The sequence below is a fragment of the Tasmannia lanceolata genome, unplaced genomic scaffold (assembly GCF_043159265.1).
Source record: "Tasmannia lanceolata isolate RefF3 unplaced genomic scaffold, GAP_Taslan_0.1 ptg000008l, whole genome shotgun sequence".
Classification (NCBI taxonomy): Eukaryota; Viridiplantae; Streptophyta; class Magnoliopsida; order Canellales; family Winteraceae; genus Tasmannia; species Tasmannia lanceolata.
The window spans coordinates 25,335,674-25,355,896 of NW_027518685.1; the positions used below are offsets into that span (position 1 = coordinate 25,335,674).

Sequence of the window (20,223 nt, forward strand, 5' to 3'; positions counted from 1 at the left end):
TCGTTGGACTGTCTCAACCATGGTCTGCTGCAAAGAGGCCTCATCGTCGTGCTCCATCTTACTCTTGACCATCCCCCAGCCAGCTCTAATACCAATTTGTTACTTCTGCTCCTCTTACCACCTATGGTGTAGTCTTGAGGAAGAGAAAGAAGCATTTGGTTCAATTCGAGGAGAAACAATTCCTCCTAAACTTTTCGAAGAAGTTTCAGCGAAAACAAAGTAGTTCCTTCAATTAGCTTGAGAAACTAAATATATAACATAAACCCACAAACATGCAAACACGTCTCAAACACAAACAACTTCTAAATTCTAATTAACACCACTCCTAATAACCTACTAACATGCAAACTACTCTAACTCATTTCTAATTGCTACCCACTAACAAGGACACGTCATCCATAACCCCACTTCCAAAAATGATTGCATCACAACCACAAGATCACAAGAGAACCAATGCACAGAGAACACACAACAATGGCCTACATCCACGGATGAGATCACTTCTTCCACTATTAGAGAAGAGATAATAGGATTACAAAAGGGATTAACACAATCCCGTACACCCGTAACCCCTCTTTCATTCTTCCATGGATATCATTCTCTCTCAAAACACCTTTCCCTAAACAAGAAAGAAAACCTCACCCAGCCCAACCCAAATAGCACAGGAAGGCACATATCACCAGCACCGGTACTGTTAATCAACAGCTTCACAACCCTAGACTATGCCACTGATGAACCAGATGATCCATCAATTGAGGATGACAGAAGGGGTTAATTAGGTCAATAGTTAACCGACAGAAATAGAATGGAAAAGGCCCATGTCACCAAGATACCTACCTAGAGAACTGTTTTTCGACCCTTGCTAGGCTAGAGGAAGGAAATCCTACCATAAAATAGCCAACTCATAATGAAAGGATTCGTGAAAGAGGAATATGGCATAAGGTTCCAAGGAAAAAATGTACTTCTTGAAGCCTTCCCCAAATTGCTCACGCAGACATGAAGAACGGCTAGCAAGAATTCTGATATTTAAGCAAAATTGTTAATAGGTAGATGATCTTGACGTATATAAGATCTGGATCTATGTCATCGGTAACCTCGTAATTCATTGGTGCACTCTCTGGGTTCATCTGAGTCTTTTTGTCCTCCCTATCTTCTGTTTCTGTGCTAGGGTGTGCTAGGGATGGTGTTCAGCATATTTGAATGTAATATCTTTCTTTTTATGTAATAAACCGGTAGGGTCCCGCTAAACCCCAGCTTACCTAAGAAAAAGAAAGAAAACCTCCTCTCTCTACAAGAGGAAAACAGAAGAGACAAATCCAGAAAAATTCACCTTCTTGTGTGCTTCATAAGAAGAAATTGGAATAAAAAACCATGTGTGCTTCATCACCTTTCTAAGAGAAGAGATTTTCTTCCGCTATTCTCTATCCCATATACCTGGTGATGAAGAGTTGTTTCGACCACAAGTCTAACACAATGGGGATAAAATTAAGATGTGATTAAGAATCAGGTCGAAGACGGGGATAAGTACTTTTGATATCTTATAAGATATATCATCCGCCTCACAGTGAATTACGCTCGATCACCAGTAATCCCCACAAGAGCAAATTCCATCTCTGAAATGATGGAATCGAGTAGTATCCCTCACAATTATTTCTCGCCTTTCGACCAAGGACATAAACTTGGTGGCGTTGTGACAGTCTCCACAAACTCTGAGGTTCTTAAAAACGCGAATTTGAGTCCCCTGAGGGGTACTTAATAAACCAAAAGCAATTGCCAATTTTTCACTATGCCGAGATAATATTAACTCCTTCCGTTCCTCCTCGACATCATGTAATGCAAAATTGAGATCCGGCACATATCCCGCAAGCTTCATCCTCTTCTCCAACTCCTCTAGTTTCTTCTCAATAGAATCCAATTGCAAGTGAATTCTATCTCCTGATCTGAACTCATGAACCACACTCTTCACCTCAATCCAACTATACCCAGGTGTTTTTACCACCTTATTGTCTCTCATCAATCGTCGGATTCTTGCAACATTATCCCACCTATTCATCGTCGCGTAGACATTGGCTAATTGAACATAACCCGCCGAACTCCAAGGATCCAAGTCAAGCATTTTTTGGGCTGCAAACTCAGCCAATTCTAACTTCTTGTGGATTCTACAAGCACCCAAAAGTGTTCCGAATATGGCCAAATGCGGCTTAAAAGGCATTTTATTGATCAACTCAACTGCTTCGGATAGCAAACCAGCTCGACCAAGAAGATCAACCATACATGTATAGTGATCCGGCTTAACCTCGACTTCATAATCCTTTTCCATAGAATTGAAATATTGAATCCCAAGTTCTACTAATCCAGCATGGCTGCAAGCTAATAAAACACCCACGAAAGTGATCCAATTCGGCTTCTTTCCCCCCTTTCTCATTTCATCAAACAACCCAATTGCTTTCTCCCCAAGCCCATGTTGAGCATAACCAGAAATCATAGCATTCCAAGTGACAACATCTCTTCTACACATTTTATCAAACATTTGGCACGCATTTTCCAAATCCCCACATTTACTATACATACTGAGCAATGAAGTCCCACATGTTGGATGTAGATTCAATGGCAGCTTACAAATTAACTGATGAATTTGCTTACCCAATTCCAACCCTGAGAGATCACTACAACCTAGTAGAACACTACTAAATGTTGACGGGTTTGGCCGAACACCCATTTGTACCATCACCCTAAAAAGCTTCAGCCCTTCCTCTGCTCGGCCATTCTTTACATAACCTGCCACCATTGAATTCCATGTGACCAAATTCCGATCAGGCATTTTATCAAACAGTTTCTGAGCCAATTCAATCTCCCCAAAGCTCATGAACCCAGTAACCATAGCCGTTGAAGAGAACACACCCTTATCTTGTTCTGGCATTTGGTTGAACAAATCAACGGCCGATTTCAAATCACCATTTTGGATGTAACCCGAGATCATAGCGCTCCAAGCAATGTCGTTTTTATTAGGCATTGAGGAAAAAATTCTGTGCGCTTTGGGCATCATTCCATTTTGGCAGAGGCCAGAGATCATAGTATTCCAAGAGGCAGAATCTCTAACAGGCATTTTATCAAACAGAAGGTGAGCGTGGTCAATTTCGCTGTTTTGAAAATAACAAGCTAGCATGATATTGTAGGAAAATACGTCCGGTTGAGGGATTTGGTTAAATAGTTGGAGGGCTTGTTTAAGGGTGCCGGGTTTTGAGTAACCTGTAAGCATTAAATTCCAAGTGAAGATAGTTTTTAGAGTCATTTTGTCGAATACCTGGCGGGCAGAATCCAAATCACCGTTCTTCAGATAGGCTCTGATCATTTTGTTTGAGGGGGAAGACGTTGTCAGGTTATAGGTGGAAACCATGTGGGATTTTGCTGGCGAGGGGGATGGGATTTGGTTAGGGAGTTGTTCTCTGTATTGGGCATTTGTTGGGTTGTGGAATGCGTTTGTGAAGAGAGGGGTTTTTGACGAGATGTGCCTTTGGAATACAAGGGAAAGGCTTCTAAGAGACATTGGCCATCGTATTCAACACAAACAAATAAATTAGAAAGGAGGGTCTCTCTCCAGCAACTCTCCTTTATGATTGTTACTCTTACTATATGTGATACAGCCATACAGGCCTCTGTTTCTATCAAATAGTAGTGGGGGCCCCTATTTCAATTGTCCAAGCCATTTATTTCTTGGGTCTGATCATAGGTAGGCCATATCTGAATGATCTTTTCTATTAGACGATCCTAACACTAGAATTTTGTGCTTTGAAAAATGGACGGTTGAAAAATTAAGAAGTCCACGATGCAATATTTTTTACTGGCTTGATGGAAGAGACTGAGTTTTTATATGATGCACGCGCATATGACTTTTCAAAGAAGAAGAAAATGAGCGTATAAGGTGGGTCAACTTTTTCAACCGTCTATCTATTAGGTCATGTTATGGGTTCGTAGGTCATGCATCAAATTTATTTCTCATTGGAAATATATGAACATTCATCATATAAGAACCCTGCCGACTGCCCGAGTGACACTCGACATGAAGCTTTTCGATTTTCAATCTCAGACTTCCACAATAAATGAAGGGTTTTTATGCAATAGATTGGCGCATTGGAGCTTAGGCCAACTCTAGCTTTTTATTAGGCATTGAGGAAAAAATTCTGTGCGCTTTGGGCATCATTCCATTTTGGCAGAGGCCAGAGATCATAGTATTCCAAGAGGCAGAATCTCTAACAGGCATTTTATCAAACAGAAGGTGAGCGTGGTCAATTTCGCTGTTTTGAAAATAACAAGCTAGCATGATATTGTAGGAAAATACGTCCGGTTGAGGGATTTGGTTAAATAGTTGGAGGGCTTGTTTAAGGGTGCCGGGTTTTGAGTAACCTGTAAGCATTAAATTCCAAGTGAAGATAGTTTTTAGAGTCATTTTGTCGAATACCTGGCGGGCAGAATCCAAATCACCGTTCTTCAGATAGGCTCTGATCATTTTGTTTGAGGGGGAAGACGTTGTCAGGTTATAGGTGGAAACCATGTGGGATTTTGCTGGCGAGGGGGATGGGATTTGGTTAGGGAGTTGTTCTCTGTATTGGGCATTTGTTGGGTTGTGGAATGCGTTTGTGAAGAGAGGGGTTTTTGACGAGATGTGCCTTTGGAATACAAGGGAAAGGCTTCTAAGAGACATTGGCCATCGTATTCAACACAAACAAATAAATTAGAAAGGAGGGTCTCTCTCCAGCAACTCTCCTTTATGATTGTTACTCTTACTATATGTGATACAGCCATACAGGCCTCTGTTTCTATCAAATAGTAGTGGGGGCCCCTATTTCAATTGTCCAAGCCATTTATTTCTTGGGTCTGATCATAGGTAGGCCATATCTGAATGATCTTTTCTATTAGACGATCCTAACACTAGAATTTTGTGCTTTGAAAAATGGACGGTTGAAAAATTAAGAAGTCCACGATGCAATATTTTTTACTGGCTTGATGGAAGAGACTGAGTTTTTATATGATGCACGCGCATATGACTTTTCAAAGAAGAAGAAAATGAGCGTATAAGGTGGGTCAACTTTTTCAACCGTCTATCTATTAGGTCATGTTATGGGTTCGTAGGTCATGCATCAAATTTATTTCTCATTGGAAATATATGAACATTCATCATATAAGAACCCTGCCGACTGCCCGAGTGACACTCGACATGAAGCTTTTCGATTTTCAATCTCAGACTTCCACAATAAATGAAGGGTTTTTATGCAATAGATTGGCGCATTGGAGCTTAGGCCAACTCTAGCTTTTTATTAGGCATTGAGGAAAAAATTCTGTGCGCTTTGGGCATCATTCCATTTTGGCAGAGGCCAGAGATCATAGTATTCCAAGAGGCAGAATCTCTAACAGGCATTTTATCAAACAGAAGGTGAGCGTGGTCAATTTCGCTGTTTTGAAAATAACAAGCTAGCATGATATTGTAGGAAAATACGTCCGGTTGAGGGATTTGGTTAAATAGTTGGAGGGCTTGTTTAAGGGTGCCGGGTTTTGAGTAACCTGTAAGCATTAAATTCCAAGTGAAGATAGTTTTTAGAGTCATTTTGTCGAATACCTGGCGGGCAGAATCCAAATCACCGTTCTTCAGATAGGCTCTGATCATTTTGTTTGAGGGGGAAGACGTTGTCAGGTTATAGGTGGAAACCATGTGGGATTTTGCTGGCGAGGGGGATGGGATTTGGTTAGGGAGTTGTTCTCTGTATTGGGCATTTGTTGGGTTGTGGAATGCGTTTGTGAAGAGAGGGGTTTTTGACGAGATGTGCCTTTGGAATACAAGGGAAAGGCTTCTAAGAGACATTGGCCATCGTATTCAACACAAACAAATAAATTAGAAAGGAGGGTCTCTCTCCAGCAACTCTCCTTTATGATTGTTACTCTTACTATATGTGATACAGCCATACAGGCCTCTGTTTCTATCAAATAGTAGTGGGGGCCCCTATTTCAATTGTCCAAGCCATTTATTTCTTGGGTCTGATCATAGGTAGGCCATATCTGAATGATCTTTTCTATTAGACGATCCTAACACTAGAATTTTGTGCTTTGAAAAATGGACGGTTGAAAAATTAAGAAGTCCACGATGCAATATTTTTTACTGGCTTGATGGAAGAGACTGAGTTTTTATATGATGCACGCGCATATGACTTTTCAAAGAAGAAGAAAATGAGCGTATAAGGTGGGTCAACTTTTTCAACCGTCTATCTATTAGGTCATGTTATGGGTTCGTAGGTCATGCATCAAATTTATTTCTCATTGGAAATATATGAACATTCATCATATAAGAACCCTGCCGACTGCCCGAGTGACACTCGACATGAAGCTTTTCGATTTTCAATCTCAGACTTCCACAATAAATGAAGGGTTTTTATGCAATAGATTGGCGCATTGGAGCTTAGGCCAACTCTAGATAAGAAAAAAGTTATATTGTGATGAGCGAGCCTAGCTGGGCATCTGAGTTAGATATACTACCCGACCAATTGATTGGTAACTAGAAAGTATAGTGTATGTCAGGTTCACAATTGAGTCCATCCATCGATGGCTATGATTTTCGACGAGTATTTTCAGCCCCCACCCCCCCCCCCCCCCCACCATACCATGATGGCATACATCATGTCGGTGGGCGGCGGGCCCCAATCACAACATCGATTGTTCGAGGTTATGCCACCATTGTAGCTTAAGATGCCTTCTACAGTTTTTCTGTAGGTATTTTAAGTCTCATCATTCAGCAACGTTTTCTACACAATGCTCTACTTTCAACAGCCTTAATACTTGAAATGCATAACAATACCTTATTTTAAAAGGTGTAACAAAGACAAAAAGCGCCCAAAACATTAGAGCTCAGATGCTTCAAAAGTCATGTGAAAATCATTAATAAACCATAAATATACAATTAGAAAGCATCCAAGATCTTTTGATACAGGAAACTTTCTTATTCCTGCAGACCATGCCCACTCACCAACTCTGCGAAACAAAACAAAAAGAGAAAGCTAGAGAGAAGTAATCTCACTTAGCACCCAAGGTCGGAAACTGACCAGGATCTTCAATGGAAGGAGCCGCCGCATTGCTCATCATGTTGCCCCCTGCAAATCCACCTCTGAAACCACGGTCCCCACGTCCCCGGCCGCGACCTCTGGGGCCATAATCCCTTCCACCACCTGCTGGCTTCAAGAACTCGTTTATGCTAACCGACTGCCACACCACACCAAAGAAAAAAACAAGAGTCAAACCAACTCAGAAGATTGCCAAACTTCCTGTTTACGAGGCTCCGTTTCTTTCGACGAAAAATGGACGAAAAACAAATTTGATGCCCATTTCTACACTAAAAAATGAGCATAAAATTCATTTTGTGTCCATTTTACGTCGAAAGAAACGGAACCTAATTGAAAAAGAAAATTTTCAGCTAAACAATTAGATGCAAAAGCACTCCGGCTATGAATAATGATGCAATGGCAAATAGCTATACATGTAGATCACCTAGACAGAGCATTCAGAATGGTTTTACGTATTATAGACTCAAAATAAACATTGATTTAGACATTGGGAGATGTTCTTGAACACCCATCCCCATTTGTGGAAGCGTCTCTCTGCATGACTGAATTGGTGGGTTTGTTAGGGCCCATAAATTATAACTTAAACTAGCTGTCCAGATGAGTATGAACCTCTGAGAAGTCATTTTCTCCATGAATCTAGGACCTAAGAGCAACAGACTGATCCAAAAAATACTTCCATAAGTGTGGCACATGAAGAGGTAATCTCAACCCAACAATCAAAAGGTACCACTACAGGCGAGCATTATCCAAAATTACACCTATTAGGATGACTCTGTCAGAACAGTGGCTTGTACCCGGTAAAGTTCCACTGTTGGATGGTCATTCAAAAGATGCAATTTACTGGCTATGGCCGATCCATGGGTCACACAATTTGAACAGCAAAAATCAAATCAACTGTGTAATCCTAACAACCCAATCAAAGGAATTTTATCAGGCATTTGTGCACAAGCATTTATACTGCAAACCACAGGTTGGACCTTTGATTTGGGCATGGGCATTCAGATTGCCACATGTACCATTTTAGACTGCTCAAAATCACCCTAATTTCTCTGTCTTGGGAAGATTTGACCCTACGTGAGTATGTGTAGATGTCAGCCATAGTGAGCCTCTTGGCTTAAAGATGTTTCAGAATGTATCCTCCATGGAGCAGACTGAAATACCTGCCAATTTATGGCTTGCTGGTTAATTGCATTTCTCATCGGCCATGGACCAAAATAGCCATCAAATTAGCAGAAAAGGAGAAGTGGAGAACATCCTACAATCAGAGACTGAAAAAAAGCTAACTGTGCTTCTTGTGCACTTCGCAAGCCCATGATTTTCTAGAGGAACCAGAGTGCTCTTGAAGCACACAATTGACCACTGCCCTTTTTCCGTCAATAAAAAGATTGGATTTTATTGAAAATAGAGAAAAACAAATGTTGTTTTCTCATTTTTTGTCCAGGTCTCCTAAAATAATCATATCAGAACCAGTGTCAAGCAAAAAACTACCGCAGCCTTTTTTTTAATAAGCCAACTAAATTTATTGAAATGGGAAAAACGACATTTTCAGGTTTTCTGATCAAATATTGAAAGACAACAAGAGAGGTTCTTCAGTAGGAATTCACAAAGAAAAACAATAAAACAGACGTACCTACCATTCACATCCATTAGTAATGCAGGTGCTGCATCAATTAGCAAGGGGACATAAATAAGTTACCTTTTTGGCTTTCTCTTCCTTGTCAGCAATCTCTTTCCGTTTATCCTTTTCAGAGCCCTAACAGAGCAATATGATGGTTAAGACATTTGCCTTCAGCATAAAAATTTATAAAATAGAAAAAGAAAAAACAAAACATTTAAGCAGACTACCAATTTAATGAAGATATCATCGTTGCCCTTCTTAGCAGACAGCTGTTGCATGGATTCAAAATCTTTGTCCAAATCAACCTTTCTTTCCTCAGCTTTCAGTGCCTGCAGAGCCTTCCTCTTCTCTTCTAGAACCTTCTCATATTCTTCAAGAGTCATCTCCTGTTTTAACTAGAAATATCATAAACGGTAGGAGCAAGTTCCAGAAAACATAAAAAATCTGCACACTTTTTCTTCCTTGAATGAGCAAAGGAATTACAAGTCCTAATATTAGACGTTTGCCATGGTAGATCTACAGAATGTTTATAAACGAACTCAAAATGATACCTGCCCACTCAACCATATGAAATGCCAAAGGAAAGAAAACTGACTGAGGAAAGAAAACAGTGTTCCTTTTTCCTTATGTTGAGTGGAAGATGATTTCCATGACATTCTAGGATGCAAACCACAATTAGTGGATCTAAAAATCAATATTAAGTACACATTATGTCTTAACTATTAGCACGAGATTTGGACATGCATATGTACTACTTGCATTTTGCATGTATGATAGTGCACTGAATCCAGGCTAAAAAGGAAAAAAAGATTCTCCACATAAATGTGTTAGTTTGGTTTTATTAACAAAGATGTAACGACAAGCATTGCAGAGAGAAGAGTTGACATCTGTTGACAACAATCCAAGAAGTTTCTTTCACTGCTAGAGCTTAGTGAGAAAAGCGTTGCATTCTCTTCCTTAATCTCTTTCCTTTCCTGATCTGACCCAAAATTTTCTTCTCAAGACCATTATTGCGAAAAGTGCATTCACCGGCTTCTTTCCCTCCATGTAATGAAGGAAAGACTCAGACTTTTAGGGCACATTTGGCTATCATGGTTTTTTTTTCTTGGAATATTGGCTTACCCAATAGTGAGGGAAGGCGGGAGAGGGATAGATAGGAGAGGGACTGATTAAGGAAAGGGCAAGAAAAGCCTGAAAAACCAGGAAACAGAAAACTATGCTCAAAATATGATCAACTTTTTTCTATTTTTTCGCCACTTCTCACTCTCAACCTATGAAGCACGGGTACGGGTACGATACGACACGGGTACGTGGGTACGTGATTTGCCAAAAAAAACCGGGTGCGGGTACGTTCGGGTACGCCGAATATAGTAATATATTTTAATATTTTATTATATATTTATAAAAATAAAAAAATAATAATTTTAGAGCAATCAAATAACAATAACATCACCAAAATGGAAAATTCTAATATTACTCTTCATTTCATAAGTGATTAAGTTCCATATTTCATAACATGAGGCATCAATACATCATTCATTAGAAAAAAAAGTATGTCACCAGTGTGTTGACCAGTGTGTTGACCAGTGCCTGACAAGATGAATAATTTTTAGAGACCAAATTATGAGATTTTTTTTACCGGACTTTTGGGATTTAATAATGTTTGGACAAAATAGATTTTATGAATTTTTAAAATTTGAAAAATACCCCACCGTTTGGAAGTTAGGAAAGTTAAAATTTTGACCTGACCCTTTTTCTTTGAATTTTGTACTAGAACTGGAGAGTTGACTTTTTTTCCTTTTAGATTTGGGTGTTGAAACTATTTTTAATAAATCCAAAAGGGGGGTATTCCGTTATTTACATGTAAATCTTAAGTAAATGGACAATAAAATAGTAAAGACATTTACTTAAATGGTTTACATGTAAATGGAGAGGAAAGAGGAGCAGCAGGACGTGTCGGGTACGCGAGGTGCGTGCGCACCCGACACGCATTTTTTAAAAAAAAACAATGGGGTACGTACCCGGGGCGTACCCGGACGTACGTGCAGGAGAGGAAAGAGAAGCAGCAGGACGTGTCAGGTGCGGGAGCCCCGGGAGAGTACCCGTGCTTCCTAGCTCTCAACTCATCCGTGCCCTCTCAAGTCTCTCCTCCTCCCACCCGCCCTACGCCTCTCTCACCACTTGCAGACACTAATTTACCATGAAAAAAAATTCCTGGCTACCAGACAATATGCCTTAGTTACCGCGATGTCTTCCTTTTATTTTCTTTTAATTCTAGTCATGTTTGCCTAGTTTCTAGTGAAAAAAATTCATAAAAATCACTTTAGTTTCAATTGGCACCAAGGGTTTTCATGTGTTACTTTTTTTCTTAATTTTATTATTTCTATTAAAACAATCATGATTTTATGCTAAAATTATAGTTTGAAGTTTCAACCAGATTTATGTAAACCTTGGGTTTGCAGATACTTTTTTGGGAACCTGCTTAAGAATGATTTAATAGCAACATACGATTCCAAATTAAAATAAACAGCACGTAATAACCAAAAACGGTTAGAATTTTCATGAAGATCCAAAGCTTTTAAAATAACTCATCAATAGAAAATCAACTCATAAAAAAAAATCAATTCATCCAAGTAAAGCTCCAACATTAGGTTCTAATCACAGGGATATCAAATACTAATAAAAAGAACCTGATTTGTATAGAAGTCTACCAAACAAACCAAATCTACTAACTAATGTCTAACTATGGCAAAAAAGGTGTCTAACAAGGTATAAGACTAATAGGGGTTGATAAGTTCAAGAAATGAAGCAAGGGTGATAAGATGGGAATGATACATTAATAGGAAAAGAAATAAAAAAGATGTACATGAGATGGCATATTGGGCCTCAGGCATCATCCTGCAGGTGATCTCCAGCAGGAGGAAGGACAGCTACAGTATAGAGGTAAGAGGCTGATCTAAGCCATGTTGTAAGGCATGTATTGTTAAGGTGGAGTTGTTCGAGAACTCTGATTTTGGTTTGATTTGGATCCCCAAGAAGCTGCAACACTAAATGGTTAGCCTACCGGTGAATTTGTTAGAACCCATGATCGTCTCCACCCTCAAAACACATGATTTTCGATTTGTAAGTGCTACTAAAGATGAAAAATGGAGAAAGATGTGTAGAGAAAGATAGAGATTTGAAATGCAATTCATTAGCAAGTATTCAAGCTGAAGAATCCCTTCAAGCAATAGGAGTATATTTTCATGAGAAATGTGCACAACTGGAAGTTGCAAATCAAGAACCTCCTCTACAACCATGTTGGAATAGCAAGTATACACGCGGTACATGGTCCACAATGGAAAGTGTATGCTATGTGCATACTCAACATCACCAACATGTATCTCTAAATAGTCAAGTCAAAGCTGCAATATTTTTTGAAAATGATAGCCAAATTTTATTAAAGAACAAGGAAGACCGAGATGGTCATAATAAAGACAAAAGGAAGCAATACAATAAAGAATGGGAAAAATTCAAGGCAGGAGCGCATCATAAAGCACTAAAAAATCCTTCTCTAGCAAGCTTGTCAGCCTCCTTGTTTGCCGAACGATGAACATAACTCAAGGGAGAGAGATCGCCCCCAATCAAACATCTCATCAAACCTATCAAATCTCCCGGGAGGCTTTTGGGACACCTTAAGCCATCGAATGACATTTAAAGAATCCCCTTCGATCACCACGTTATTTAACCCATCTCTTACCAACAACTTGAAGCCCTGGTAGACTGCACGCACCTCGGCTTCTGAGCCGCCCACCTCGCCTATAGGGCCCACGAAAGCCCATAAAACCTCCCCAAGATAATTTCGCATGATACCCAAGATACCAGCCGGGCCGGGATATCCAAAGCTTGAGCCATCAAAGTTGAGTTTTAGAAGGCCAGTGTCAGGAGGCGCCCAATTTTCTACCACTGGTTGTCTGGGTTCAACACTGTAACAAATCTCATTCCACCTTTCCCACAGGTCATAGGAGGAAACAAATTTAAATGTTGGGAGAGTCTTTAACCCAAGCAATAGAAGCAAAACTTTTAGATACCCCTTTAAAAACGGTCATAGGAGGAAACAAATTTAAATGTTGGGAGAGTCTTTAACCCAAGCAATAGAAGCAAAACTTTAAGATACCCCTTTAAAAACTCTAGCATTCCTCTCTTTCCAAAGAACCCAAATAGTAAGTCAAAGCTGCAATATAACAACTAAAATTCCCATTTTAGCCTCCTAATTCAACAGAATATTTCAAAAACCGAGACCAGGTATGCCAAGTTAAACATCTTATGATAAAGTAAAACACTAGCAGCAACATTATACCTAAGCCACCTGACTACATTTTCCTGTTCTCCACCAAGCAACAAAAGATACCTAACCCTAGGTAACACCACCTACACCGAGATTGAGATCATAAAAACATAAGCAGGTAGGAGGTCATTAAAGGTCATAATGCCAAGGCCTGGTCATTGGAATTTTAAAAAGATTCCTAACCTCGCATGGGTTTAGAACATTAATAATCATTTCAAGCTTTTCAAAACATTCAACAGCGCAGTGAACAAAAATTAGGATAGACCTTGCAAGCTTATTTTGCCAGAGAATGTGACAATAAATAAAGCACTTCTATAGCAAACTATACCCTGGATGCATCTGTAAACCAGATGCACACCTAGCATAGCCAGCGATGTGGGGGCTTGCTATCCCAAGAAAATGGTGAAGGGACAGAGCTCGTTTGAGGGCATACGCTACCCCAGTTGCAAGTGCCTTTGGTTGAGGCTGTTTCTCTAGCTTTTTTTATGTTTTTCGTTGTCCTCTGCAGGACATCTCATACCCTTTGATGCATCTCTCTTTTTTCTAGATGAACTGTCTGTTATTAATAAAAAAGAATACATGCCTCACAAGACATATTAAGAACCAGTTTCTTCGTGATAAAAGAATTCCAGATTATCAAGTTTCAATAAACTCTTTATTCCAAACAAAAGTTCATATGAATGAATTACAAGGAAAATGAGAAAACACGCAACAAAGAAGAATTATGTCTCAAATCCAGAAGCATGCAATCATAAACGAACGAAAAACACCTTTACATATGGCAACACATTCTAGAATACAAACGAAGTTGGATCAAAATGCCAAAACCATCTTACATCATGGATATACTATTACTATAAGAGTAATGCTATCTGCCGACCCACTCCTAAATTTTGGAGTTGCTTACATTAAAAACAGCTAACTGTTTCTACATGTCTGCGTGTGAGGTGCGCATCAGCATGCCTTGCGGCTGCAGCTCATTTCTCTTAATATAAATAACTAAGGGTCTGATTGGATGCACAATAAAAAAAACATTGTAATATATTATTGCACAGATGGAAAACAATATATATTGCGAGAGATCAAATTTTTTTGGAAGGAATTTTCTTGTTGCAAAACCTGCACAATGAATTCATTTTTGCAATGTATTATATTATATTTGCATGGGCGCAATAAAAATTAATACATATTAGGCATCAAATCAGGCTATAAGATTGCTAGCTTTTTTATTTTGAATGGTATAAGATTCCTACCTTGAATAGGAGAGTTAACAGAATATGTATAAATAAGCAACCTGCGTAACATCATGGAAGAAATTTACCTTATCTTCAGGTTCTTTCTCTTCTGGCTCATTAACAGAATTTTCCTTGTTTCCACCAGCAGCATCTTCCTCTCCCAGTAGCTTCTCTGGGCTTAAGTTTTTCTCCTTCGCGTTGGTAAGTTCCTCATTTTCCCTAAATCAGTCAATGTCATCCATAAATATTGGCAGGCAAAAAACTTCAAAAAACAACACTACATTATTCAATAAAATAAAGAATGCGTGAAAGTAATTTCTAAGAAAAGGCTGGGAAGAGTTACACTCACGGGACAAGTACTTCATCAGTTGGAGTTCCCCAATTCCCACGACCAGACCCTTCACGTTTAAACTCGCTCCTGCAAATGGGAGAGATTAAAGTAATAAAGGAAAATCAGAAATCTGATAAAACATTATAACAATAAATGGTTAAGACAATACAAGATAAAGAAACAAATACCAACCCGCGCCCAGTCCCACTGTGACGTTCAAACTGCCTCCGAGGGCGATCATCATCACCCGCTTCTCCATTACTGAAACCGTCACGACGGCCACCGCGGAAGGGACCACGAGGTCCACCAAATGAGCTGCGCTCCCTCTCAGATCCACCATATGAGCTGCGCTCCCTCTCAGATCCACCAAATGAACCACGCTCCCTCTCTGAGGGCTTCCCGACATCACCATCTTTAGCCGCAACATACCCACCAGGAACTCCATTATTATATGCATTTTCAATATTTCCAGAGTCTCGATTAAATCCGCCACCACGTCCTCCTCCACGACCAAATCCACGTCCACCACCACGGCCCCCTCCACGTCCAGCACTCATTTCATTCTTCGCATCCCTCACTATTTCACAAAAGGCCAACCCCACAATTAATGAAACACAAACACACACACAAAAAAAACTCTAAATTCATGCTCAACTTCGCCAAAACAGATGGTTTTACATTTTCAACACTTTCAATTTTATTCTCTAAGAAACTGAAAATATAAAAAATACAAGCATACATTGTCATAAGGTTACACAATCCGTAAACAAGCAAAAAACCAAGAAAAGAATAAAAGCCAAAGAAAGGAAAACGAAACAAATAAAAGTCTATGCAATCAACAACTGTTCTAGCACTTTTTTGCTTTTGACCAATTAGCTCCATCCTATTTAGTTCGGATCAAATATTTTCCAAGATATTTTCCGAAGACGCTTTGATTCCCAAAAATAGCGTAAAAGATATGGAGAAAGGGAAAAGAATTCCATAAATCAAATCGATCAATAAACTAAGCTCTTAAGCAGATTTTTTTTTTTTTATAAAAAATATAAATTCTGATGGCTCGTAAGCAGATTAAGTACCCAAAACCAAAAACCTCACTCGAATCAATCAATCAACTACAAGCAGCAGACTCAAGCTCAACACAAAAGTGAGACTGAAGAAGAATTAGCTTCCCTAATAGTTTCCATCCTATTTAGTTCCTATCAGATACTTTCCAAAGCCGCTTTGATTCCCAAACATAGCATAAAAGATAATACATATACAGCCGAACTGAAGATCTCCTGCTAATAGCTTCCATCCTGTTTGGATTGCAACAAAAACATTTCTGATGGAAATTTTTTATAAGAAAATTTTCTTCTTTCTAAGATTTAGAGGGAAATGATATAATTATGGTTAATTTAGAGGGATAACATAATAAATTGAAGGTCTCTCCAAATGAAAAGTGAATAGGTCTAGTTCAAGTTATCTTTTTGTCATGTATAAAATAAGTAGAAAAAATTGAAATATTTTCCCTTTCCAAACTTTTCAATAAAATTCCTGCAATCCAAACAGGCCATAAGCTCATATAAATCAAATCTAAGCATCATATAAACCATATTTAAGGAGAAAGAGAATAGAATCCACCATATCAAATTGATCGATAAACTAAAGTGAGAGGGAGATGGAAAATTAAAACAAAATTCATGAAAAGAAAAGACAAGAAAGAAAGAAAATTTACCTGCTTGAGCTGGAGGAGAGGGTTTTGAGGGCATCTTGGCCGGCTTAGGCTGAGGCTGAGCCGTAGATTGAGACGGAGCTAGGGTTTTCCGAGGGACGGATATCAGTTGAGATGGATCATCGTTGTCGAACTCACCCAACAGATCAAAAGGGTTCGTGGATGCCATTTCCCGCCCGGAAAGAAACCCTAAGTTGCAGAGATTCGGAAACAGCAACAGCAACCACAGAAACCCTAGTTTTTTGTCATCAATTGATCCATGGATACAGATCTAGGGCAAAATTCTTTTCTCAGCTTTCTTTTCTGAAAGGAAGGGAAAAAAAAGGTCACTAGAAACCCTAGCAGAAACGAGTCGGAGCTCAGAGATAGAGTGGAGGGAGTAGGCGCGTCGTTTGCAAAACCTAATCTCAACCTATTTATGGCTTTCACTCTTTCAGGCTCTCGTGGATCATTCGTAAAATAATATTATAAACGGGGTCGATATCCGCCCTACCATGTTTTGATAATGGCACTACTCACCTATTTTTTTTTTTATAAGTTTTGCTAGGGACCATTGCAGAAGGGCTGTTGCATGAGAGAGCAGCCACTTCAGATGAATTAAATGAATAGGACAAAGGTGGTCCCTAGCAAATCCCTTCTAAATATGCTTTTCTCAACTTTAACAGTAGAAAGATGCTGATATTGCATAGGATGATCTTAATCCGAAACCTTATATTCCCTGAGGAGGTTCTGCCTCCTGAATAATATCCTATTTAATGAAACTTTAGCTTTAGTTGGTTGTGACTTGTGAGTAGGGGTGGCAATGGTTCGGTTTCGGTTCGGTTCGACCCCCAAACCGAACCGAACCGAAATTTGAATCAGTTTGGTTTTACCAAACCAAAACCGAACCAAAACTGAATTTTCGGTTCGGTTTCAGTTAGGTTCCGCCAATTTTGCCACCCTTTACTCATAATAATTGGAAATATTCGGTTTCGGTTCGGTTTGATCCCCAAACCGAAATTTGAATCGGTTTGGTTTAACCAAACCGAAACCGAATTTTCGGTTCGGTTTAGGCTCGGTTCCAGTTCAGTTCAGCCAATTTTGCCACCCCTACTTGTGACCAAGAAACTATTGGTTTCGCTTGCTTGAGCCAATGACTATTCCTGATTCCATATTGAATCAATTTTCATACCCTTTTTAAAAACAGATGAATGTTACTGTAAAACTTCATTTGAAACGATGTGGTGAGAACCAATTTGCGACTTAGGATCATATATCCTGTGGAAATGATTTGAGTACTACATATTTATGTTGTTGCCCGACAAATGAACTGTTTGGATCATCCTATGAAGTGTCATAAGATGAAATCGAGTGACAACATCTAATCTTTTCTTAATTAGCTTTTCACGGCTGTTACAATACTGAACTGCTTTCAATATCCATTTTCTAAATTAGTTTTTCACTGCTGGTTTGATTTGGAAGTAATTGGAATAGATGGGAAACAACTTTAATCGAATGAATAGTTTATATGGGTAATCACACTTTTTTTTTTGTGGTGGGATCCACTTGATGAACAGTTCTTATCCCTTGCATATGCTACAGGCTAGCCACTAAGAGCCTTATCCGTACCTCTTATAAAACTGAAGTCCGCAGGAGGGGAGATTCCCTAATACTCAATGTGATGATTGGCCCCATCTTTGATTGATTTGAACTGGTAAGTATTATGTCATTGTGAAACAACCAATTACTCCACAATCTTAAGCTGTTGGAGAAGGCGTTATTTAATCTTTTAAACTTTAACAATCATCGACTCTAGTCATACAAGTATGATGGGTTTTTAACACCAGTGACTATTACCACTTGAAAAGGTATAAGGGTAAAAGCCGAAATCTTACATTTGCAAACGAGTTGTTCAATTACCTCAATCAGCCTTACGTTCATCCCTACCTAATGTGATCAAGCAAGCAGTTGGTACTTTACAACTTCATCCGAAGTGAAAAGCAAATGGATAGGGAATTCACAACATTCCCGGATTATGGACAGTGAAAACAATGAAATATTTGATACAATCCCTTCAACTAGTACAAAATCAGTCGCGACGGTCGTCAAGGCAAATGACATTAGTTAAGATTCCACTGTGAATAGAATAACTAGAGAGTGTAGGATGCCATAGATTTAAGGTGCACTTTATCATTTCTTTATCTTATCGTTAAATGATTGTACAAACCTTTGGATTTGATCTATTATTCACACTTCGATTTAGGGGTGGACATGGTTCGGGTTGGTTCGGTTATGGGGCAAACCCAGAACCGAACTAATCCCTATCGGTTCCCAATATTGGGAACTAGAACTGAACAATGGAACCCTGAAACCAAACCGAACCAGAACTGATCTTGATCGGGTTAGTTCGGTTTGGTTCTGGGTTTAGCCAACTTCTTTATTTATATTTTCCAGCCCTCCCCCCTTTCTTCCAAATTCAGCCCCCCTCTTCTCTTATTTTTAATGAAAATAAAAAAAGACTTATTTTTAACACTCCCTTCCAACCTCACTCAATCCAATAGTGCATATTTGCTTGAGTTTGAAAACCCAGAACCAAACCGAAAACCAACTGTTCCAAAAATTTTGACTCAAAACCCAACCACATATTTTTAGAACCGAACCGAACTGAACCAAATAGGTCGGTTTGGTTCGGTTCTTCGGGTTGGACCCGATCCATGTCCACCCAACAGTACTTAGGTTTACAGGACTAAGATTATGCAAGTAATCCTAAATTATGTCCGTTCCATAGGCTACATTCGACCGAGTCATTCATGCTTATTAAAGTATATTGGTCACAGAAATTACTATGCTGGTCATGGATATCACCCACAATACTATTCTAGAATCTATTTTTTTTTCCGATGACAAAATAATGCCCCAATAATCAATAAAAAAGGATTCTTATAAATGAGTTAAACAAATGTGACTCTTATTTTAGAAGAACTCAAAAGAATAAGAATGGATTATGGCTTCCAAAATTAGAATCATGGGACGAACCCTTAATATTTTGTTAAATGACAAATGTATCCCGGTAGAGTTGGGAATATTAAAACCAGTTAGGATTAACCCTGACAGTAGGTCCTCACATTGTTTCTCACTGAATTACATCTATTAAGAATGGCATTAAGAGTTCTGCTAGGGATTACAGAAGATAAACTAAGTAGGAAGCACAATAATTAGTCGCTCAGGACATCTCTCCGTTCCTATTTATTAATTTTTTATTTAAAATGAGATTCAATAAGGAAATAAAGAGGAAGATACTTTCCTGGAGGAAATCTTTCTTCTTTTCTTCTTCCTCCCCATTCTCATTTCTTTTCTTTACAGCCATAGAAAAATGTTGTGGCTGTGATTATAATCTGATAAATAGGGGAAAAACCCAATTTGAAGTAAAGCATTATATTTCACTGTTTTTAGGTATTTTTCATGCTCTCCACTGTTTTCCTCTCTCATGTCTCTCCTCAGCTCCTATCTCTGAATTGCACCAACAAATATTCCATTGAATAATTTTTCATAGTTGCCAAACATACCCTAAATTTTTTTTCTCTATTTGGATTGCTCACGGATAAAAGAAGTTGCAAAATCTGCACGAGCCAATTCAAGGGGAAAATCGTGCAGATACCGGCCATGGCCATACTTATTACATGGCAAAAACAACTACATTTGAACTCTTGCTTTTACAAGGGATTGGATTCCAAGTCCTTAATTTATAATTTACTTTTACAAGGGATTGGATTCCAAGTCCTTAATTTATAATGATACATCAAAATTCTAAAACCCGGGCAATGCAGAGAGATCCACTATCCCTTTCGGAAGGTCTGCGATCTTCTTGAGAAGCGCTAGCCTGTTCTTCCTGACTCTTTCATCCTCCTGTAAACAA

At 38.9% G+C, this 20,223-nt stretch overlaps 3 protein-coding genes across 4 annotated transcripts in view; all 3 read right to left on the reverse strand.

The window, feature by feature from the left end:
* Nucleotides 1-1,022: 1,022 nt before the first annotated feature.
* On the reverse strand, nucleotides 1,023-3,832 carry LOC143884955 (Tetratricopeptide repeat (TPR)-like superfamily protein). Its single transcript, XM_077388846.1, has one exon. It carries the CDS (start codon nucleotides 3,545-3,547, stop codon nucleotides 1,580-1,582), a length of 1,968 nt encoding a protein of 655 aa, XP_077244961.1. The 5' UTR covers nucleotides 3,548-3,832; the 3' UTR covers nucleotides 1,023-1,579.
* A 3,067-nt stretch (nucleotides 3,833-6,899) lies between these two features.
* LOC143884956 (RGG repeats nuclear RNA binding protein A-like) lies at nucleotides 6,900-16,757 on the reverse strand. Its single transcript, XM_077388848.1, has 7 exons — nucleotides 16,332-16,757; nucleotides 14,810-15,194; nucleotides 14,636-14,704; nucleotides 14,373-14,505; nucleotides 8,952-9,110; nucleotides 8,803-8,859; nucleotides 6,900-7,245 (listed from the first exon to the last, which is right to left on the reverse strand). Exons 1-7 carry the CDS (start codon nucleotides 16,495-16,497, stop codon nucleotides 7,060-7,062), a joined length of 1,155 nt encoding a protein of 384 aa, XP_077244963.1. The 5' UTR covers nucleotides 16,498-16,757; the 3' UTR covers nucleotides 6,900-7,059.
* Nucleotides 16,758-19,812: 3,055 nt separating this feature from the next.
* The window catches only part of EDD1 (glycine-tRNA ligase), a 53,586-nt gene continuing 53,175 nt past the window's right edge, over nucleotides 19,813-20,223 (reverse strand). For both annotated transcript variants that reach the window (XM_077388850.1, XM_077388849.1), the window contains one exon: nucleotides 19,813-20,213. In XM_077388850.1, coding sequence (XP_077244965.1) covers nucleotides 20,115-20,213 — 99 coding nt within the window. In that variant the 3' untranslated portion in view covers nucleotides 19,813-20,114. The remainder of the gene's footprint in view (nucleotides 20,214-20,223) is intronic.

Coding starts and splice junctions, on each gene's coding strand:
- LOC143884956 (XM_077388848.1), bottom strand. CDS start 16,497: ATGGCATCCACGAACCCTTTTGATCTGTTGGGTGAGTTCGACAACGAT. Junction 14,506..14,635: donor ACTGATGAAGTACTTGTCCC/GTGAGTGTAACT, acceptor TGACTGATTTAG/GGAAAATGAGGAACTTACCA. Junction 7,246..8,802: donor AGGAAGAGAAAGCCAAAAAG/GTAACTTATTTA, acceptor GTGGTGTGGCAG/TCGGTTAGCATAAACGAGTT.
- LOC143884955 (XM_077388846.1), bottom strand. CDS start 3,547: ATGTCTCTTAGAAGCCTTTCCCTTGTATTCCAAAGGCACATCTCGTCA.